Raw genomic sequence first — 23,586 nt, 5'->3', positions numbered from 1 at the left:
CCGGTTTAGACAGCTTCCACTGTGTTTCATAATTTTTCATAATCCTGATTGACCTTTGAAAACAATTAGATAAAAATAAATTCCTCTGTTGTAAAGAAAACATTTACATCTTTACCATTTAAGCTACAAGTAAGTATCAGAGTTAGTAAGGTAACACGTTCCCAGCCAGTGATGTCTACATTATACAATGGTGTTAGTTGCTAGGTAATATTTGTTCCTGGGATTATGCAGATATCAGGTTGCTCTATTTAGAAATGTCAAGTGTTATTGCAGAAGATGAACCACAAAACCAAATGGTTAGGAGACGATGAACTAAAGAGATACAGCCACAGAGAAAGTGAGTTATATGTCACTTTGGGTCACATTACAGTTATATCACAGCACATTGTCTTAACATCTTGTTAAAAACGAGAGTTTACCGGATACAACCTTGTTGAAACCAACACCATTTTGACCCCAGAATCTAAATCTCTATGAATAGCGTGAATCTGATTTAAATCAACAACCAATGGATCCTGTCATAGTCAACGTAAAAAAAAGAAAAGAAAATGTTCTTTGAAACACTGAGCCATTGTGCCTCCATTGCATACAGAGGAACAGTGAAAAATATTGTTTGCTTGTTTTTTTTAACCACATTATATTTTTTACCACATGGGTATTTCATGCGACGGTGATCAATGATATGATCAATAACTGGATTGTCTAGTCCAGACTTGTATATTTACAGACCACTGGTATAAAACAATATGCAAACATAAATGTTCAAGTTTCTTTCTAAATGATGTTAACTGGTGAGTTTGGTTTTACAGCAATATTCCAGCAATATCAACGTGGGGACACCAGAAATGGGCTTCACACATTGTATCCATGTGGGGAATCGAACCTGAGTTTTTAACATGAGGAACAAACACAAAAACTAAAAGCCTACCCCACTGTCCTTGCTGTCTAGAGCTTATCAACAGAACAGTTGGAAACACTTGCAAGAGATGAGACATACAAATTACGCAGTCACTTTTCCCCACAAGCCTCATGATCTGCCACTTCACAAGCATCACCTCTAAACCCAGATAACAGCCTAACAGAGATGAGAGATATTTCACATAAAAACCCTACCTGCTCACAGGATAAGATATACCTGCAGGAAGTCTGGTGAATCGTCCTGAATTCCTGGTCAAGAAGATGACCACAGGAGACCACTCTTGCTCTTCTGAGTTCAAGCAACACTTACATAACGCTACCTTGCATACCATCATGGAAACTGCTCTATCTCCCCAATATATATTTAATTTATGCAATGAATTATTCAAAACCTTTCTGGCAATGACAACAAAATACTTACTCCAACGTCTGATATTCATCGAATCTCTTTTTCAAAATACTGGCAATAAAACACTATCCCAAAGCTACGACCAACAGTTTCAAGAACAGAATTGGTAATTTTTCCGTCAGAGAGCACAGAAGTGTCATAATGCCTTTATACATGAACTGATGTGTTTTGGAGTGTGAGAGTGTGTACTTACTGCTAGCTGTGGAACCAGGGAAAGTCTCCGAGCTGTCGGATGTAGACACAGCGCTGCTGGAATGGCCGCCATTTCTCTCTAGACTGTTAGACCTGCTGTCTGCCTTGACGGTATTGTGCACCCAGGCAGTCAAGCTGGCCAGTTGAGCTTCCATCTTGTCTATACGGTGTCTGAAGACAGTCAAATAGATAAACAACTTTGACAACGATCGAAAAGGCCCTTCAATGCAGATAAACACCTCTAAATCCACGTGGGTGCAAATAAACCTGATAAAAATCAATTTCTGCGAACACAATTGACAGAACATGTTTGGCGACTTTTGTGAGTCTGTTGTATTAATGCCATTCTGCAGATTCCATGTTTTTAGCTTCCATGACAGCTTCAACAACGTGAAAGGAGGTACTTTTTGTTGCTGAGAGAAATTAAAGACACTTCAAGTTGCTGGAGGGAAATAACATCACTTCTTGTTGCTGGGGAAACTGAGACACAGCTGATTTTATTGGGGGAAATTACAACATTGCTTGTTGCTGGAAGTGGTGAGATTGAAACACTTGTTTCTTTTGAAAAATTGAAGACTATTCTAGTTGCTAGTTGGTGTTGGTGGTGGTAGAAAAACATTAATTGGGGTGGGGGGAAGGGAGGGGGTAGAAGAAAAACACGTCTCGTTGCCAGGTGGTGGGAAGAGACTGGGACTTTGTTTGTTGGTAGGTAAAACAGAACAGGGGTAATTTGGGGAAAATTAACACTTGCATATTTCTTTGAGGGGAGTGGGCATAAAACATTATACTGTTGGTTGGGATGGGTGGAAGATGGGAGTAGGGTGGGTGGATATATTCAGATATTACTTGATAGTAAGGGAAAATAAGATATGGGTCATTTCTTTGGGAAAATTGACATATTCCATTTTGTTTGGAAAATTAAGACAATATTTCCTGGGGGAAAATTAAGTGAGTTTCTTGAAGGAGATAATTCAGACTTGGAGGTGATTTTGAGAGCGGATTAAAACAGTTCTTTTTGCTTTAAGGTAGTGTTTCCACAAAGTCCTCACAAGCAAACTATACACCGTTAATAAAATGAACAATAAAAATACATCTTATACAAATTAAACATTTAAGCCCATAAACCATAACTGGTTCATCAGTCAGAAGTGTGAAAGTACTAAATGTTAGATTTTAAATTCGAGTAATAAATGAGACTGTAGTTTACAATAAGCTGATGATATCATTAGATTATCCATTCCATGAGTGAGTGAGTGAGTTTGGTTTTACGCCGCTTTTAGTAATATTCCAGCAATATCACAGCAGGGGACACTAGAAAATGGGCCCCACACAATGTACCCATGTGGGGAATTGAACCCGGGTCTGCGGCGTGACAAGCGAACACTTTAACCACTAGGCTACCCCATCGCCCCCTATCCATTCGGACTAGGAAGTTATAGAATATATAGCTGTAAGTACTCCACTATAATGCTAGTAGGTAGCTCCAAAGAACAAGCTGAATGCACAGAAACCTACTTTGTACAAAGGAACTGCTCCATTATAATATTGTTAGTTCAGGATAAAAGTTAGATTTTAAAAGCGTTTGGAATTGCTGCCTCTCTTGCACAGATATACTGATTGCGAACTATGGTAAACGCATCTGCTACCAAGCAGCCGCACATTCCCACCACCAGAGGGAGACGAAGGAAAATCACCTGTATCTTAATGAGGACCTTTGGGAATAAAACAGATTCAAAATGTTGAGAAATCTTTTTCATACAAATTAGCAAGTTTTTATTCGATTTTTTTGACAGAGATGTATTCGATTGGAGTTCAAATTTTGTGGATGTTTTTTAGTTACCACATTAAAATTATAGGATAAATCACAAAAAGGAAAATGAAATTATAAATTTCAACCAACAAATTTACCCCGTCTTGAATAGTTTTGTCACACACTTAAGCAAGCTGATATCGTAAGGCCTAGTTCATTAGTTGGTTCGCAAACTATTTGCCACAAAACTGATTGTTCCATTGAGATGAAAATTTTGCAAACACCTTCAAAATAATGGTTTTGTTAAAAATAATACAATAAGAAAATACATATTGTGGAAAAATATCATCACACATTTAGGGTTGCTAATTCAGACATATGAATCACTTTAAAACAATTCAGATAACCATGTTATGACAACAGTTTTAGGTGGGTAGCATTTACACAATCAGGAATGGAAATTCATTCATGTTTAACAAACCAACTAATACAAACTAAGAAAGCCTAGAATGCTGAGAGACCATTGTCCCATCATAAAGACTCAATTATTATAAATCAGTTAGAGGTTTCAAATCACAATGAACACTTCTAAAAAAGCTGATTTGATGTCCATCATTGTGGATACTTATGATTATTTGAAACAACTTTCATAGACTCAACTCATTCCACTCATTATGATTGAGTACAAAGTGTTTGAGTTGATGTAAATGTTTCAAATGACTGTTTCTGTCTATATATCCAAATTGTAATGAATTTTCTTTAAATTTCTTAGAAATTATAGTGCAATGGTACTGGTGTATGGTAAAATTTGTAGTGATGATAAAATCGTAGAGGTGGGCATCTCTGCTTAATGCAAAGTGTCAGGCTGTGTAAGAACTAGTACAATTATTACAGTATTTTTGTATGACAGTGCAGTATTTTTGTATGACCACTCACTATCTGCTCCTCAGATAGCCACTCCTGTCTAACCTACTACGACTTTCTATGTGCAACACACCCTAGTCATAAAGATCAAAGACTATTGGCCATGTACTATTTCTCTCAGTCATTCTGAGTTCTTAAAGCAACTACTTTATTTTTATCAATTAACAAACTCTTATTTTGTGACGAAAACCATTCAAGAATTTGGGGTCTGATGTTAATGAAGAAACAGAAGCAGGGTAGGAAACAAAGCAGAGTAACAAACATTGGCTCGCTGTACTTGGTATCAGAGTCGGATGGTTGGGGTGTGAGGCTTCGTGCTCTCTGTGCCACAGTATCTCTCTCGGGGGTCACGCGGTAGCTCTGCGACCTCTGGTAGGGGGGTTCTTGATTAGGAACCTGGCCCTGACCTTGACCTCCAGACATTGGTGCGAAAGTGAGAGAGTGTCTGTTTTGGTTATTGTTTCTTGTTCCGTTTCCTGAAAAATGTTGAAGAAAAAAGTTCTTTGGTTGATGAACCTGAACACTCTCTCTGCACACCCAAGGGAGTTGAGAAAGAACATGAATCCTTAATGACTATATAATGTAATGAGAATGTCATGTGACATGCCTTGTGTGGAATTAGCACAATACAAATGTAAACATTAATTATCATAAGTATTTGAAAGGATAATTCAATGTGTAGTTATTCTGTCCTATAATTCCAGCTGGTGAGAAAGCTTGCAGTTCTGTCAACCTGTTCCCTTATGGAATCCTCACTGGAAAAAATGTGAGAGATCCTGTACCGTCTTCTGACATGAAATCTCCAGCAAGGGTAATGTGGGCCTATTCTGTCCTATCACCATCAAACAGAAAACTGTGAGATCCTTTACCCTACACAGCCCTGGGACCCTAGTAGGAGACAAGTATGGGGTACTAGTAAATCATTCTCACAAAGAATCCTGATATTTTGTACCTGTAGTGAGAAAGAAAACATTTGCACTTACGTAGTTCTACTGGTGGTGTTGCTCTTTGAGGGGCGTGAACAGTGTGGGCACGGACACTGTGGGCGACGTAAGTCTGAGGGGGTTGGGGAGCCCCAGGCTGCTGGTGGTATCCGTACACTGGCTCGTAGTGGGAGGAGGTCCCTGGGGGTGAGAAGGGGCGGTGGGGTGGAGGGCCAGTCGGAGATGCCGCCTGACTTCTTAAGTCCCTCTGGTAGGCTGGCAATGTTTCGTAATTCCCGTTACTGCCGCCGTTCATAGATGCAGGGTATCCATTTCTCATCTGTTGATGTTCTGGAATAGTTCTAAGCATTGCCCTCTCAGGTGTTGGCAGCCTCTCTGGGGAGGCACGTGTTCTGGCTGGTCCTACTGATAATGACCTTGGCCGATCTACTTCTGGCGTGTGTGACCTTGACCTTCTTTCAACTTCCCACATTCGCTGGTCATCGATGATTTCTTGGTAGTGATTGGTTAACTGTGCAGGTAAACTACGTGTCTTTGCATACTGAAAAATGTCACAAGAAAAGCGTAAGATTTATATAAAAATAATCTTTTTTTTTAAAGAATCATGTAAATGCTGCATTTTCTCATAAGTACTATTCCAATAAACACCAAAAATAAAAAGAATTCTTGTGTGTTTACTTAAGTTAAACAAATTACAAACAATTATGCCCTCATTTATGCAATGCACACAAATTAGGGGACATCATTGCTATATGTGTACTAGATTACCTACCCTGAGTGAATTGGTAGAGTATGTGAACTGGTAGCTACAAGTTACATGTTGTCAGATTTGATAGTTGTCTTGAACATTTAAACATCTGTATTTTGTCACACAAACTATCGATGAAACAATAGTTTTTTCGCTTCTATCATTGGTTAATTGCTATTGGAGACTCAACTGATATGAACAGCTTATTGTATAAAACAAAATGGACAATAACCAAATTCACATCGAACATTTTGGATACTGCTGCAGTGTTTGTGTCTTACGGATATATTCCATTCTGCCATCGCGACAGATCTAAAGCAAACTGAACAGGACGGGTTATTTTCAACAATGACTGCCAGATATTCAAATTTACCTTCCTGAGGGTTGGGTTAAAATTTAGACTTGTATATATGAAGATATTTTGTTATTTTGTGGAAAGTAAGTTTTGGTCAGGGCAGGCAAGTTTTAAGTCTAATCAGCCGGCTGAAATTTTTGGGAGAAACACCTGTTTTTTAGACAGTTTCACACCCTGGGAAAACACCTGTTTTATTTTTAAGCAGAGTTATGGCATGTTACTTTCATTGACTTCAAAACAATGTGACACTTTATGCTTCACTATGGGGTAAAAGTGATTTATTAGTCCACTCAAAACTTGATTTCTCCCTCAGGTACCATAAATAGCATGCTATGAAGGCTGTGCTAAAATCTAATCTCAGATCTAAAACTTCTAATAGTTTGGAGACAGACATGATGTAAAGCAGTGACGCCATGTTATGCATACTTCTGACAAAATCTGGTTTGTGAAATTGCAAAATACAATTTTATTTTTTCTGATACATTTGGAACAAATTAACACCAAGCTAAATAACTCTCACAAAATTAGAAACTGACAACAAAGATATTTTCAAGAAAAGTGTTCATATGCAGAAAAAAAATCCAAAAGATTCTTTAGCTTCTGATTAAATTGAACAAACGTTTTAACCAATCAGATTGCTGTGTCACTTTCCCACATTTCATGATATGGCATGACAAAAACTAAACATTTTTACAGAATTTCTGCAGTTCATGTGTCTACTGGAACGAACTGTGACTTACTGTCATCAGTATATGATTTCTTGAGTGAGTGAGTGAGTGAGTGAGTGAGTGAGTGAGTGAGTGAGTGAGTGAGTGAGTGAGTGAGTGAGTTGTGTTTTATGCCACTTTCAGCAATATTCCAGAAATAACATAGCGGGGACAGAAACTGATTTAAAAGAAGTTGAAAGAAGTGTAATATTTAGTGTAGACAATGACGTCTAACACAACACATATTCTGAATCTCTTTACAATGAGAAATGTAAAAGCTGTAAGGCACAGTGATTGTATTTGGGGCCATTTTGTTTGCATTAGTCTGAAGTGACAAGGTGAAAAAAGGTTCTACCTCTTCTCGAAAAACAGCATCATGGTCGCGGGCTGGTTTAGGGGGAGCCTGCTGATTCTTGGACTGAACGGAACGACCTCGTAGCGCTGGCGGGTACTCCTTCACTCTCTGTGGCTCAATACTGTCGCACTCATGGATCTTCAGCAATGAACGGTCCTTGATATCTCTGGGGAACAATTGAGAAACACAAGTTTAGATTTGTGATGAAATAGTGTAGTCCTACCTTAGATCTGATACAATGGAGATTGTTCCTACCTTAGATCTGATACGATGAAGATTATTCCTTCATTAGATCTGATAAAATGGAGATTGCTTGGATCTGACACAGTGGAGATTGTTCCTACCCGAGATGTGATACGATGGCGATTGTTCCTACATGCAGGTACACAACCAGCTTTTCAGAAAACTAGGCCAATTAGCCCAGTGATTTCTGAGAGGCCATAATGTTATATACTTTACAACTTTATGACCTAACTATATGAGCACTCCCGGAAAAGACAGTCATGTGATCATGCTCACTCACTGATGTCCACGAAAGTAATTGGAAGGTTTGAGTAGTACCTACAAAACTCAGGACATAAGTGACAGTATATGATTGACACAGTAAGTACTGAAGCTTTGTACTAACTGTCATTTTTGTTGAAATTATCCTTTGCACAATATCAACTAGACTTTGGCAGACACAACTGCGTGTACGTCATAATTTCATGGAAGAGACGCATCCTTGTATGACAGCATATGATTGAGTAGTACCTCCAAAACTCAGGACATAAGTGACAGTATATGATTGACACAGTAAGTACTGAAGCTTTGTACTAACTGTCATTTTTGTTGAAATTATCCTTTGCACATTATCAACAAGACTTTGGCAGACACAACTGCGTCTGCCTCATAATTCCATGGAAGAGATGCATCCCTGAGCTGGTGTTACTGCTTGAGATGTGACACAATTAGTATGTGTAGGCCAATTTCAGGATGTTATTGAGCATTTGAAGCATGGAAATAAATTTGGAACTGACGGCGTTAGCAGACATTGTACCTACCTGAGATCTTCCAACTGGAAGTATATATTAGACTTGGGTTCTAATACGTAAATCTTTCTCTTCGGTGAGTCGAGAAATTCCATAGACAGCTTCTCTGGGAATGACCGGACAAACAGCGCTCGGACAGTGTCCAGACTGGTGATCTCATTGGGCAGCAGGGCTTTCTTGGTCTCATCGCGGAATATAAGGAACACCAAACCTGAAATCAACATGATAATTCAGTTTATGAATCACACAACTGTACCACAATAAACACAATACAATGTCCATGTAAGACAGAACCGTGTCATGTATTCAAATAAAACACTACCAAACATTACATGTGAAGATGTTCTAGTATATGCAGTGGCCTAGCTCCAGGGATGTATTGAATGTAGAGTATATGGATATATAGCAATTCCATTATTCAAAGGGGCAAGTATAGATAAGCAACAGTAGGGACCCCAGTCCGTTACTTACTATATCTTTAGAAATTATCCTTTAAAATAATCATTTTTATGTTATAGACCAGTGCAAGTCTATATATGCAAGTAAAACATGAAATATACAACACCATTAAGTTGTCAAATAATGGCACAGAAATGACAAATATGAAGTAGACGAAAGCCTATGCTTGTAAAACTTGAAATATACTTTACTATTTACATAAGTAAAGAGGTCCATAGATAAACATCAGGAATGAAAACAGTTTGCTAAAATAGCCTCTTCGCTTCAAATAAGCCAGTTTGCATTTTCAGGAAACTACCCTTGCTAAGACCATCAACAAATTAAGTTTAATTGCATTTTGAGAATCCAATCCTTACACTGCTGTGATTACAGGAACAGTCTGGCAGTTACTTCAATCACAGATAGCATGTAGACCCATACGATCAATATACCTATAAAGAATAGGTGCAGTTACTGAACACAGACTAGCAGTTTCTGTGCCTCCCCTGCTGGCTAGCAGATTGCATGTGTCTCCGAAGTTAGAATCATGAAGTGTAGTACTACTACTTCCCTTAAAACTACTTCCAGTAACTCTAGAGTCATGCAATGTGGTGGTGCTACTTCCCTTAAAACTACTTCTAGTAACTCTAGAGTCATGTAGTGTGGTGGTGCTACTTCCCTTAAAACTACTTCCAGTAACTCAAAAGTAGAGTCATGCAGTGTGGTGCTGCTACTTCCCTTAAAACTACTTCCAGTAACTCTAGAGTCATGCAGTGTGGTGGTGCTACTTCCCTTAAAACTACTTTCAGTATCATGCAGATTGCATGTGTTTCTAACAGTAGAGTCATGAAGTGTAGTGGTACACAGGCAAACTGTAGTGCAAAAGGGGTTGCGCTGCATAGAGCATATGACAAGTCTTCTTATACGCGAGCGAAGTGAACAAAGGTTGCAACATACTTTCCTCGCTTCGAATCAAAAAATATTTTTCATCTCAAAATAAAATATCACCACTATCAAAGGTATATCTCATTTCCTCACCTGGTTGTGCTCTCAGGTTTCCAACCCCATATTTAATAATTACTCACATGAAATATGTTTTATCCAACATTTTAAGCCCCTCTCTTGGTATTGTGATCGTTCTTTGCCTCCATTAACCCAGCCAGCCTCCGGTTGAACGGAATAACGGAATAAGAATAAGCAGAAATAAATATGAAATACTATATTGCCTAATTTTATCATTAACCATGTCATGTTAGACTTATTTGTCTTATCCGTCATCGCTTTTGTTAGAATTTTTGTAACACTTACTCTACATAGAAAAAAAAATTCTGTCATTTTGGGAGGTAACTGTAAGTATTCCATATGGAATAATACCCCCCTGTTCCTTCACTCCGTTGAACCGGAAGCTGGAAGGGGGAATGGAGGTGAAGAACAGTCTGAATAGCACAAGTTGCGCTTAAAATGTTGACTAAAAAATAGCTCACGTGAGAAATTGTTCACCATGGGGATGGAAATGTAAGAACACACCCTAGTGAAGAAATGGGTGTATACCTTGGATGGTGGCAGTATTTTATTTTGACATGAAAAATATTTTTTGGACCAAAGCGAGGAAAGTACGTAGCCAACCTTTGCTCACTTTGCTCGCATGTAATAAGACTTGTCATTTTCTCTATGCTGTGCAACCCATTTGCGCTACAGTTTGCCTGTGAGTGGTACTACTTCCCTTAAAACATCTTCCAGTGTGATGCAGACTGTACGCGACTCACTATTGTTTGTCGAATGTACTGGACGAGCTTCGCACTATCGGTAGCCTGGACTTACCTAAAGGTCTATCAAATATACTGGACGAGCTTCGAACTATCGGTAGACTGGACTTACCTAAAGGTCTGTCAAATGTGCTGGATGAGCTTCGCACTATCGGTAGGCTGGACCTTGTGAAGCCTCCCCGCTGAAAGCTGCTGGGGGGCAGATCAACGTCAGACATCGTGCCTGAGTCATATTCCATAGACCGGTTGTGATCTGGGTTGTAGGTTACGATTGTTGTGCGCCTCCTTTGGTGATCTCGTTGTCGTGGCTGCTGCTGCAAATAGAAGGAAATATGTCACCTGTTGAAAAAAGAAAACTTTCACTTCACCTGAAATACAGTCTAGCTCTCTACACCCTACTTAAGGTGCATCTGTTTGCCATGACACAGTTCAGTACGTATCATGGTACACAGCTTTCTGTCTGGCACGATTTTGTTTTTTGTTTGTAAGCCATGAAATTCAAAAGGATAAATGTTTTCGTGGAAAGGCACTGTTGGTTTGGTTTTATGTTCTGAGAAGAAATCTTGTTCATCCAAGTGACTTAGCATGAGTTGTTGACAATAGCGGCACAGAAATGTCAGAAACTGTAGCTACATGAAGATGTCCTCTAGAACTAAATGACATGGAACACTTGTGATGACATTCCGAAAGTAATGTGCATTAGGTCAGTAAGATGATATTTTTGGTAAGTAAACCGAACATACTGTATTTTAAAAGTGAATTTTGGTGTGACAAGCTAACAACAAAATACTGCAATATGAATACACCGCTGTATACCGTTTCAGCCCTACCTCTCCTACAGCTGACATAGTCATACTCTCTACACCAGATGACCTACAGTCCAGCTCTCCACACCCCTACTACAGCTGGACTACAGTCCAGCTCTCCACACCCCTACTACAGCTGACATAGTCATACTCTCTACACCAGATGACATACAATCCAGCTCTCTACACCCCTACTACAGCTGGACTACAGTCCAGCTCCCAACACCCCTACTACAGCTGACATAGTCATACTCTCTACACCAGATGACATACAATCCAGCTCTCTACACCCCTACTACAGCTGGACTACAGTCCAGCTCCCAACACCCCTACTACAGCTGACATACAGTCCAGCTCTCCACACCCCTACTACAGCTGTCCGACAGGCAAACTCCTTACACCCCTACTACAGCTGACATACAGTCCAGCTCTCCACACCCCTACTACAGCTGGCCTACAGTCAAGATCTCAACACCCCTACTACAGCTGACACAGTCAAACTCCCTACACTGCTGCTACAGCTGACATACAGTCATGTTCTCTACGTCTCTACTACAGCTGGCATACAGTCAAGCTCCCTACACTGCTCCTACACAATGTAGGTCACCTGGCTCTGCCAGAACTACAGCCTTATAACTAATTCACAAACACGCCTCTCACAGGAGCCATTACAACGTCCCAATTATTGATAAATGGTTATCATGTACATGCTTATCAATTATTAAATCCCAGCCATGCCAATATACGACAAAAACAGGCACTACAGAATAAAAATAAAAAATGTCGAGGTACACCTTTCACCCATCAAGTTCACCCATCAAGTTATAATGCTGTTTTGATAAATGGTAAATGTTGCAATGGAGCCAGAAACTGCCAAAGAATAGAAGGCTATACTGGAACCAGAGCAACAATCTACATTATGTTTTTGAAGAACACCAGGTTTATGAAATAAGATTCTGACAACTATTTCTCCATGAAAGATAATGTGTATGTTGATTATCACCAGTAATAGCCCTAGGTGTGAGTCATGCAAGATGAAGTATCTGTGAGGCTCTTAATGGATATAGTTAAGACTTCAAAATAAAATATCTGCTGACAAAGAGGAAAGAGCTGATTTTTTTCTGAGATATTTGCAATATCCAGATAGCAATATCCAAATGATTCAATTATTGTAACATCACTTACCAGCTACATCACCAAAATGAAACTCAAAATAAGAGATAAAATTTATGAAATTTAAAATTGTTGACAGCAGTGTCAAAATAGCAAACATTTGAAATCATGTGAAATGAACAAGTCAGTGATAGAAAGGAGAGAGAACAAAAAGAGAAAAACAAATTTGAAAAGGTGAAAAAAAAATAATTCAATGGGTAAGTGAGTGAGTGAGTATGTGAGTCTTACACCACTTTCAGCAATATTCCAGCAATATCAAGGCAGGGGACTAAAGAACTGGGCTTCACATACTGTACCCTAGTGGGGAATCAAACCCGGCATTTGGTGTGAAGAGTGAACACTCTAGGCTGCTCCACTGTTCCCAATATTCAAGGAAACAAAGAATGAGTGAATTTAGTTTTACGCCGCATTCCAGCTATATGGCGGAGGAAACAAAGAAAAGCAAGGAATAAAGAAATAGTAACATACTGGAAAATGTGAAAAAGAAAGAGAGAAAAAAGAAACTGACTGCATCATTTCCAAGAGTCATTTTCGAAGCTGGAAAGCATAAGACTGACAAAAACAAAAAGAGGAAGTTGTTATCCATAGATTTGCAAGTACAGTGTTTCTTAATCTTAAATGAATGAGAACTCAGCCCAAATAATCTGGTAGATTTTCAAATACTGCTTTATCATCACTATGTCAGCTTGAAGTGCATATCCTGAACAGCACATGTTCCATGAATGATATACACGTTATCACATGTGCCATATGACACTTGGATTTGTCAGTCAAAAGGACAATTGTCTCTATTCCTAAACAGGACCATACATGCCCAGTCTAAAGAAAAAGAAGCATTTTGACTGATTGAGTGAGTTTGACTAAACCTTCATCTGAACGTTATTCCATTAGCATTAAAACAGCTACATATGGCTTGATGTCTGAAGAAAGGCTAAGGTAATCTTACATGTTTACAGCTCTATATTTGTTTGTTGATTAACACCACACCCAGCAATATGGTGTCAGTCTGTAAATAATCGTGTCTGGGACAGACAATCCTGTGATCAACATCATACGCATCATGTACAAATCTGAGATACAATGACATGTGCTAACCAAGTCAGCAAGTCTGACCACCTGATCCCATTAGTCCCCTTCTATCATAAGCATTTGTTGCTAACGATCTTCCCTGATCTTCATGAGTGTACTGCTCTCTTTGAAAGACCAACATGCTATGATGCTGAAACAAGAGTCATCAGAAGTTGACATGTCCCCCTAGACCCCACATATTTGAAAGAACACATCATGTGACAGCTACTTAAAATCCAGCTTGATGTGTTTTTAGATTAAGTCCAAATAATTTCAATTGACATCATGGAAAATTTAAATGCCGAATATCTGTAAATAGCAAAAGGCGCCACATCAAGATCTGTCTCATAAATTTGGAGAGTTGCTAAGTTCAATGATTTTGGATGATTTTCGAGTTGTGCAAAATGTTTCCACAGAAACCAAAAAATATAAAAATGACAAAAATCTGTAAATAGTAAAAGGCATCACCCTAGGTTCTGTTTATTATATTTATCAATTTTTGTTGGAAAGTATTTACCTTTTTTTGAGTTAACCCAATGAAACAAAATGATTATGGACAGACAGACAGACAAGGCAACGACTATATCCACCTACATGACACGCCAGGGGTTAAAAGCGGGAAATATACTCAGGCTGATGTGTGATTCAAATCCAGAATAATAATTTGGGCAAGGCTAAGGGAGACAACTCATAACATCAAAGCGCCATAGACAATTAGCCCACCTTTCCTTGAAGAACACCTCGAGACATTCACAGGAATGTTTTAAAAGCAATACATGTTGCACCAAAGACATGACAGATGACATTTTATATTGTGAGGAAATGGAACCAGTTCTATCAGTGTGTTTCATTTGCCATGTGAACACTTTAACTGCTAGCCTACTCTTCAATTCTAGGGTGAGGGAGCGTAGTTTTAGCATCAAGGCAGGCTTCACATATTGCAACCATCAGGGGAATAGAGCTCCGTTTTTTGGTGTGACAACCATAAACTTTAACCACTAGGCTATCCAGACACCTTTTACATTTGTAAATAATGTGCCTGTTTGTTTATTTGTTGCCAAACACCACATCAACGGCATATCTAATCTATGTCATGTGTAATTATAGAAGTTCTGATAAGATGAACCAGAGGTTGATATCATGAGCATGTCAAACAGTTGGGGGTCTGATGATAATCAACCAACAAAAGCACCAAGAAAAATGAAAAAATCCATTCATCCTCTCAGAACCATTGCTTTCTTGGGACCTATTTCAATCCAGTAACTTAGCAGAGGAATTTTGTACATAAATTTCTTCACCATTTCTTGTAAATACTGGATTTTATAACAAACTCTGAAGATAATTATTTTGAAGGAAAACCAAAACTAAAATATCATGGCTATTTCCTATTCAAACACATATTCAATCCAAACCCTTACTAGCGAGAATGTTCTACTTGTTTCACATTGCATTTTACAGTACAGAATATGGACATTGATAACAATGTTCGGAGATAATGAACATGACTCACAGCAATAGATATGATATCTCAGTTCTTCAGGGAAAATACTGGCCAAGTCAAGGACACCTATCACCACAGAATACCACTACAAGATAGTCTCATAAATGTTCATTAATATTATGGTGGCTGTGATTCGAAATCATTCTATTGATTATACACTTGAGATCCAGCTCAAAAACATTAAATATGTATAAATACTAAGTGTCTGAAAATAATATTTATGTCAAGGCATGCTGTCATGACCTGAATGATAAGATAAAGGATTTAGGTGTCCATAGATTGGGATCCTAGATCTTAAAAAGCCAGAATTCCAAGCCCTGTCATGATTGAATATTGTTAACACTGGGCGGTATTTGGGCAGAGAAATACTGAACAGCCAATCCTTTGTAGAGAAGACTACTCAAGCATTAAACAATACCCTGTCATCGTGCGATTACATTATCATTAACGTCATGCTATGTAATCTACCTTAAATAAACAAAACCAGATGTCTATTTCAAGGTTAAACATAGAAGTGAAATAGACATGAACATCACTTGTCACTATGTTGTTGATTTCAAAGCTGCTACTGACAACATAGAGCATTACTCATCAATATCACAATCCAGTTATAACACCCTATGAAATAAACAGCTTATCAAACACCTATGTCATCATTCTACAAGGCTGGTTACAACAGTGTGTCAACCTGGTTGTAATAAAGACAGAAGCTTTGGTCAGTGGTTAGGTCACTCACCCCAGCCATGGTGTACACAACAGGCGTGATGGGCAGTTGAGCCAGTGGGTAATTCTGTGTCCACAGATTACATGATTGTCTTCTCTGATGGATAGACAGGTACAGAGCAATCACCAGGTAAACTGACGACAAGCTGGAGGTCAACAGGTGCACAGTGGAGAACATGTAGGGCTCAGTTTGATTACAACTTAGGAAGACATGCTGTGCAATATGACACGGTTCAAGCTGGGATTTAGTTTAAGGTACTTAACTTCAGGCAAAGCAGCAGTCCTAGGTAGTTAAATAAAATCTTTTGAACATTATTTTACTTATCTTTTATTAAATTTACTATGTACATCATGAGTTATTAATCTGACAGCAATGACGACCTGGATAGCTAAAATATACGTTTTATAAAAAATAATTAATTACAATGTTTAAAGCTTGTCTGTACATTGACAGATAATATTATGTGTGAGTGAGTGAGTGAGTGAGTGAGTGAGTGAGTGAGTGAGTGAGTGAGTGAGTGAGTGAGTGAGTGAGTGAGTGAGTGAGTGAGTGAGTGGTTTGGGCTGATGAGTGCACACTTTAATCCCTAAGGTACCCACTGCCCTTTGTGACAAGATGAAGACGAAACATAAGATGATATTACAAACGACTACAATTTATTTTCGACCTGACCTTCAATAATGTTATTGATTATGGAAAATGGCAGATTCCTGCAAGTGTGTAACTCTTCACATGTACTTAAAACTACATAAATAAAAAGACGATCAGACTAGTGGTCGATGTCATGAACAATTGTGGTGGTGCCAGCCTGCCATTGTAACCATCTAATCCACATCAGTTAATACACACGAGGGGTGGTGGGGTAGGAAGATGATTAAAGCTTTCATTAATCCTGACTAAGACCTAGGTTTCTGGTGTCCTTCCACTGTGATTTTGCTGGAATATTGCTAAAAGTGGTGTAAAACCATACTCACTCTCTCATACACTCAATACTTGACTATATTTTCTCCAGTGGAATACAAACAGATTAAAACATATTCTCAATTAAGACGTATTTCACAAGACCTCTTGCATTTATATGATGTTTCATCAAAACAGGCCCAAATTCCATTCTACTGACATCAAATTCAGGTTCACCAAAAGAAAGATACCTAACAATAGAAAACTACACACTTTGAAAAGAAATAGCCAGAAAAATTACAAACAAGACACAAGGCCTCTGAAGTTTGCATCGTAATGATTAACCAGCCACATTTTCAACAGAAACCACAACAAAACTGAGTACACCTGCACTGAATTTGTAGAGGCCTGTGTGAGTTACTGTGTTTGTTTTCACTGAAAATCTATCACATTTTAATCATTTGTGAAATTTCTCTTAAAAATACAACATGTATACGTATTCCACATGTAGGTTTCTTGTTCTGAGGTTAAGACTGGCCTGCAATTATAAAGATTAAAGTACGTTATTTACCTAGTCATGTCAGCCTATAACAATCTTCACATTACATCAGCTGCCCAAGATGGCTGTGACACAATGTGACACAATGTGTTTTGTGTTGAAGGCACCACTAGAGGAGAAAAGTCTGAATCAGCCTATTGTTAACACAACACTCTAGGTGACAATGCACCATTGTTCCCTGACTACAACTTCATGCATGTCTGTTTCACAATGTACGACCAATCAGATGAAAAACTTTCAAGGGCTGTCAAACTTTGCAGGCTGTTGAAACCACTTTAAGAGATGGTGTAACAAGGATTTTGGACAGTGAAAAAGTTTCTTTAAAAATTCGATCAGTGGGTGAAAAAGGATTGAAAAAGAAAACAACTTTCAAAGTGATCTCAAATGTATTATACATTGCCAGTGGAATAAAACAGAAAAGACTTTAAATATTGTTTTTAAAGCTGGAGTTGCTTTAAAGACTACAGAAAAACTGATCTGTAAAAAAATTCAGATTTGTTTGTAATTGCGGGTTGGTGGATAAAATAACAAGCATTCACCTGCCTCAAAGGCACAGCATACAAACAAGGGTTTTATCATATTTCTTCTCTGAAAAATACAATGGCTTATCCTTGAACTCTGATGGCAGTAGGGTAGCCAAGTGGTTAAAGTGTTTGCTTGTCATGCCAAAGACCCCAGTTCAATTACAATGTGGAGAAGCCCATTTCTGGTGTCCCCCACCATATTGCTGGAATATTGCTAAAAGCACTGCATCATTAAACTCACTCACTCACCTTGAACCACATACGTTGTGAATATGTCAATACTTCATTTCATCAAGTTCACAACAAATTATTTTTTGGTGATATATTATGTGATTCGTTGGAGTATAATTAGCTGCAAATAGTCTGACAGCCAAGGTTTAAAAGAAGCCAGTTTAAATTCCCATTTAGGAGACACTAGGCTTTGAACTTGTCGATTTCATAGGCGGATCCTGAGAGGAGATTGCAGGGCTGCGCACCCTGCCCTTTTCTCCTGAAAATCTATTAAATGACCATAAGAACAGATGAAAATGAAGTGTGCACTGCCTCTTTCTCAAGCGTGTGCACTCCCCTTTCTCAAGAGTGCTCACCCCACCTTTCTCTAAAAGTTGTATCCGGCTCAGAATTTTCACACTCAGCACATCTGCTTCAAATAGTTGTGTGGTGGTTATATGACGTTCAAAACTGAAGTAATGCCAATCCCTCCACATGTAAATATTCAATGATAATCTTTCACTACCTTATTCCACCATAGATCATGCCGTGTCTTGTTTATATACCTGAGCAGGTATGAGTATCTGACTGTGAATGAGGACAGTGTTAATGATTGCACCTACTCAAAATCTGATGAAATGTACATCATTTCTCAATGTTCATTCCAGGGAAGTTCAGGCTTCAAGGCTTCAACATGTTATTCATATCAGAAAAAAAAAATCCAGAAATAAAAAACCCCAAATATTTCTAAAAAATGGTGTGTGCTTCATGTTTAAGTAATGTTTTGGATGTCTCATGACGTCAATCGAAAGAGTAATATGTGATTACACTACTTACTTGTACCAGTTTCTTGACACTAATTGTTAGGTACACCTAGACAATGAAAACCTGTGTTTACATACAATACATACATCGATCAATACAGAGATCCCCCAAGATGATTAACAATGATTCCCCCACATTCCCTGAAGTACTGTGTGCTTGAGTGAGTGAGTGGCTTGGGGTTTATGCTGCTTTTGCTAATATTCCAGCAATATCATGGTGGGGAAAACCCAAGTTGGGCTTTATGCATTGTAGAAATGTGGGGAATTGAAACCTGCGTCCTCAGGGTGAATTGTAGCTTTAAGCCGATCGTAACTCTCATACTTTAAAACTGACCTATGATCATTCCAGTGCTACGGTTATTTTGTCTGCGAATGTTTGACTGAATATCGTCCCTTGTTTCAACCAAAGGGTGATGGAGACTTATTCCAACTCGGGTCTTCACAAGAGGGTTTGCATTTTACCCCTTTTCAATTAGTATTTCAGTTATTTCATCAAACGTCAACTTGACGTGATCAAAGCACGAGTCATAATGACAGATGTTGCCACTGAATATTACCAATTTGTGATACTGAGTGATACTGACAAGCAATGGATCATAACCAATCTCCAGCAGATCCTGGTAAGGGCAAGGGAGGAAACTCATGGTGAACTGCAGTATTGTGATACCAATTGATCCTCCGTGCTCAAAACACATTTAGAGGATTACATTAACCAACATAGAAATCTGACAAGCGTACATTGCTCTTAATTGCAGAATAAGGGGACAGGCATGTTTGCCTGCTTGAAAACATAATATCCTTCACAAAATCTGACTCATACACCATTGCATTCGTAACCCAGTAAGTTAAAGATGGTGATTATGACAGGCATGGGAGGCTTTTGATTCTCATTTGTACACTATGACTCAGGTGCTATTGTACATGGAAATCTAACTCATTTGACACTCCTAAATGACTTCTTCAAAACAGTCATGTCACAAACACAATTATCCAGGGCGACATAGACTAACAGCTAGTCTCTGAAATGAACGTATTTTACAAAAATCATTAAAAACATTCAGAAGATAGAATGAAAAGAACCACAGAGATTTTATTCATGTTCAGTTCCTAAAACTGTGGAAATCTATTCCAGACTTGTATGGTCATTCTTGTATATATTCGTGTCAGGGTCTATATGACTACATAGTTCCCCCTGATCTGAGAAGTGAATAGAATACCAGTAGACATTTAAACTATGGTAAAGGGAACGAACAAGGTGAGTGAGTCAGTGAGTTTAGTTTTATGCAACTTTTAGCTATATTCCAGCAATATAATGTAGGACACGAGAAATGGGCTTCACACATTGTACCCATGTGGAGAATTGTGTTCAGATTTTTTATGTGACAGGCAAACGCTTTAACCACTTGGAAACCACCATCAAATTTGGGATTTTAATCCACTGTCACAGGGTTCTGACACACCCAAGGGAAACAACTCTTCACAATAAAAGGGATTCAGAAAACCTCTACACTGAAGTCACATTGTATGTAACGAGAACCTAGTCTTTAGAAAAGGGGGAGGTGTACAAGTAGGCCATGAAGGGGTAGATTTCTGCTGTCTTTGTCTGAGCAAGAGGTTATAGACAGCCTGTCATAATGCCCTAACAGATGTGAGTCACACCTTTGGAATGCCTTCATGTTATATTTTTAAACCTGTACCTCAAATAAAGCTGAACATTAATTTAAAAAAAAAATATTTTCAATTACTGACATTTTTAAATGATACGTCCAACACATGCTTCCCTTGGTGGAAATAATGTCAATCTCAAAATGGTTTTGTTCCCACTGCAGTCTGTAGTCAAGTCGGTTTTGATATGATAGTGTTTAGGCTAGGGTGAGTCAACACGGATTTATACCACTTTGGGCAATATTCCAGCAAAGGAACTTCATTACACATGGGTTTCACAATTTGCATCTATACGGGGAATAAAACCTGGGTCTTCATTATGACAAGCAAACACTTTCACCACAAGGAAACGGATTTATACCACTTTGGGCAATATTCCAGCAAAGGAACTTCATTACACATGGGTTTCACAATTTGCATCTATACGGGCAATAAAACCTGGGTCTTCATTATGACAAGCGAACACTTTCACCACAAAGCTATCCCACCAACCTGTTGTAGGCTGGGGAAACCAGTGGTTGATAGAATGAACATGTCATCTGAATACAGTGACTCAAAATTTGACAATACAGTGTTCACAACCAGTTATCCAGGCTACAGTCTCATCAAGAAGCCCCACAACCTCACTCAGAAGTCCCACAGTCTCACCCAGAAGCCCCACAACCTCAGCCAGAAGTCTCACCCAGACACCCTACACAAGTTTCCAGAATATGAGACTGAGTGTTGTTTTATGCCATTCAGCATTATTGCAGTATGCAAATGAGTCTAATTTAAACTAAGTGAGTTCAGTTTTCTGCCACTTTTAGATATACACTGGACAAAAATAGTTACTGTTATTTGTAAATTTTGAAATTACGAATAATGATGAATTTATTCACTGACATACTGATAAAATATCAGTCATAAAAATACCAATATCCCTAACTTATTTTGTCCAGTATATTTCAACAATATCATGGCAGGGGACACCAGAAATGGGCTTCACACATTGTGAACTGGTGACTCGAACCCAAGTCAAATTTAACCACTAGCCTACCAAAGCCCATTCTCAATTTAAACTGAATACATGACATGACATGATACATTAAGGAAAAAATAAAGATGATACAACAACTTTCAGGTCATGCACAATAGGTATAATATAAGTTGTTGAATGAGAGAATAATATGACGACATCCTAAGTCAATGCAGGAGATCATGTAAAGACACCAAAACTCAGGAGAAATCATCTTCGCTCAAGCATCTCACAACATGCTTCAACTTGTAAGAGTGAAATATACAAAAGTTACGTAGGAGTGACAACTGTATTTTGTAAATGATATCTACAAGTTCTACAACTGATTGATAATCATACACTTACTGGGAGAAAATGTGTTTCCATTCTGTGAAAAATATTTGAAAAAAAAAAAAAAAGAAAGAAAAGAAAAAAAATAACTGAATCAAATAAAACGTCTCTGTCACCTTGTGCATCCTCTGGGTACGTCTGTGTGGTGGAATCTGCAGAACCGTTTTAATCAATATAGTCCTTGGAACTAGACACGACACGAATTAACTGACCCCAGTTTCCAAACAAAAGACACAAAACATCAGATTTATCCACGACAGCATGGAAAGAACTCATTTGTCATTTCCAGAAATGTCTTTATCCCTGACTCACACCAAAAATTAAATGAGCTCTTGAACATTTTAAAACACTTTTGATGTGTGAATGGTGATGTAGATCTCTGTGATGTCTTGGCAGCAACAAGTATTTAGTTGTCCTCGAGAATACAGTTTGACATCCGTGAATAATAGTTTCAGTGCCTCCTTTTTTTTGTAAATTCCATTTAACAAATCAAGTTCCATATAATATTCCGTAAAGATTTCCACGTGTGTTGGAATCCTGAAGCTATTTATACAGAATTTTCCTTTTTCCTTTCAAACGCAACATGTCTTTGAATCATGCTGGATAGTTCAACACCTAAATGTGCAAATGTGCAGCCTGTCAGATTGACTTCATGTCTGCAGGGAGCGCAACAGCGTCAAACATGCATCTGCATCTTACAGCACTGCCAAACGTGCATGTCTTGTCGCTTTGGTCATGTGACAGGCTTCACCTTGTATCCGCCAGCCATTGGGATCGATGATGACCTAGGTGGGTTGAAGGTGATTGTGGGTCGCGGTGCCCACTGAGGCGTTGTGTTGATGTTGTGTCGACAACCCACTGAGGTGTTGTCATTGTGTCGTAATGCCCCATAGCACAATGTGGATCATGTACTTCTACCTCAAGGGAGATAACAGCACAAGCTCTCTCAGTATGACAAGGCTATGGGTCAGTGGTTGAATACCTCACTGGTCCAATCATTAACCACACAGGAAATTGCCCATTAAGATAATGTCATTTTTGTGCCAACATTTAGAAATCCTTCCGACCTACAGTGCAAAGTGGCAGATCATTAAGATAGATTTCAATGATAAAATCCTTATCTGATTGCAGATATTGTTTAAGAAATAAGTTTAAAGCACACAAAAAAACATAATTTGATAAACTGATAAAAAGCATCCTTCTCAAGAGTTTGCAAGCAATTCTAAGATGATTTGTATTGTATGTAAAAGTGGATCCAAATAATTAAAGCTTTTCAAAACAGATTTTATTTCTGAAACATATAGTCAGTATGTTTAAGAAGAAAAATAAATTCAATTCTTTCAGAAGGCATAAAGGCATATTCTTGGGCGCTAAGAGATAAAGTTGTGTTGGTCTGACAATGAAATGTACTTTAAATAATGAAATGTTTTTTAATCCTCAGTCATTTTTTCCTGAAGCAGTTTAAACTTAAAGTCATTGCCAAATATACCACTAACAAAAAGTAGGGGATATTCCATTTTGTGAGCATGCCAATGTATAAGAGGAATGCATATGAGAATAAAGTAATATACATCCATACAGATTAAACATGTCCAAAGGAATGGAATAAATTGTCACATTTTCCCATAATTGCTCTTCATCATTTGTTTCCTCTTTGACTTCATCAATTGCATTTTATAAATCCTGTAAATCCAATATTCCCTACTTTTTTTTAATGGGATATATTTTACCACTGGCAGCATAGAAACAC

General features: G+C 38.3%; 1 protein-coding gene across 27 annotated transcripts in view; it reads right to left on the bottom strand.

Moving 5' to 3' along the window:
* Positions 1–23,586, bottom strand: part of LOC137256363 (coiled-coil domain-containing protein AGAP005037-like) — a 240,659-nt gene that overhangs the window by 12,911 nt on the left and 204,162 nt on the right. For 8 of the 27 annotated variants that reach the window (XM_067794154.1, XM_067794160.1, XM_067794155.1 and 5 more), the window contains 7 exons: positions 10,650–10,851; positions 8,346–8,544; positions 7,303–7,468; positions 5,177–5,678; positions 4,456–4,669; positions 3,214–3,231; positions 1,521–1,690 (listed from right to left, as the gene is read on the bottom strand). In XM_067794154.1, the coding sequence (XP_067650255.1) occupies positions 1,521–1,690; positions 3,214–3,231; positions 4,456–4,669; positions 5,177–5,678; positions 7,303–7,468; positions 8,346–8,544; positions 10,650–10,851 (1,471 nt within the window). Of the gene's footprint in view, positions 1–1,520; positions 1,691–3,213; positions 3,232–4,455; positions 4,670–5,176; positions 5,679–7,302; positions 7,469–8,345; positions 8,545–10,649; positions 10,852–15,821; positions 15,965–21,952; positions 22,695–23,586 lie in introns of those variants that run through there. The other 19 variants (XM_067794165.1, XM_067794159.1, XM_067794161.1 and 16 more) reach the window with 9 other exon arrangements.

Source organism: Haliotis asinina, chromosome 11, assembly GCF_037392515.1.
Source record: "Haliotis asinina isolate JCU_RB_2024 chromosome 11, JCU_Hal_asi_v2, whole genome shotgun sequence".
Lineage (NCBI taxonomy): Eukaryota > Metazoa > Mollusca > Gastropoda > Lepetellida > Haliotidae > Haliotis > Haliotis asinina.
This window is presented reverse-complemented; position numbering and strand designations above follow the sequence as displayed.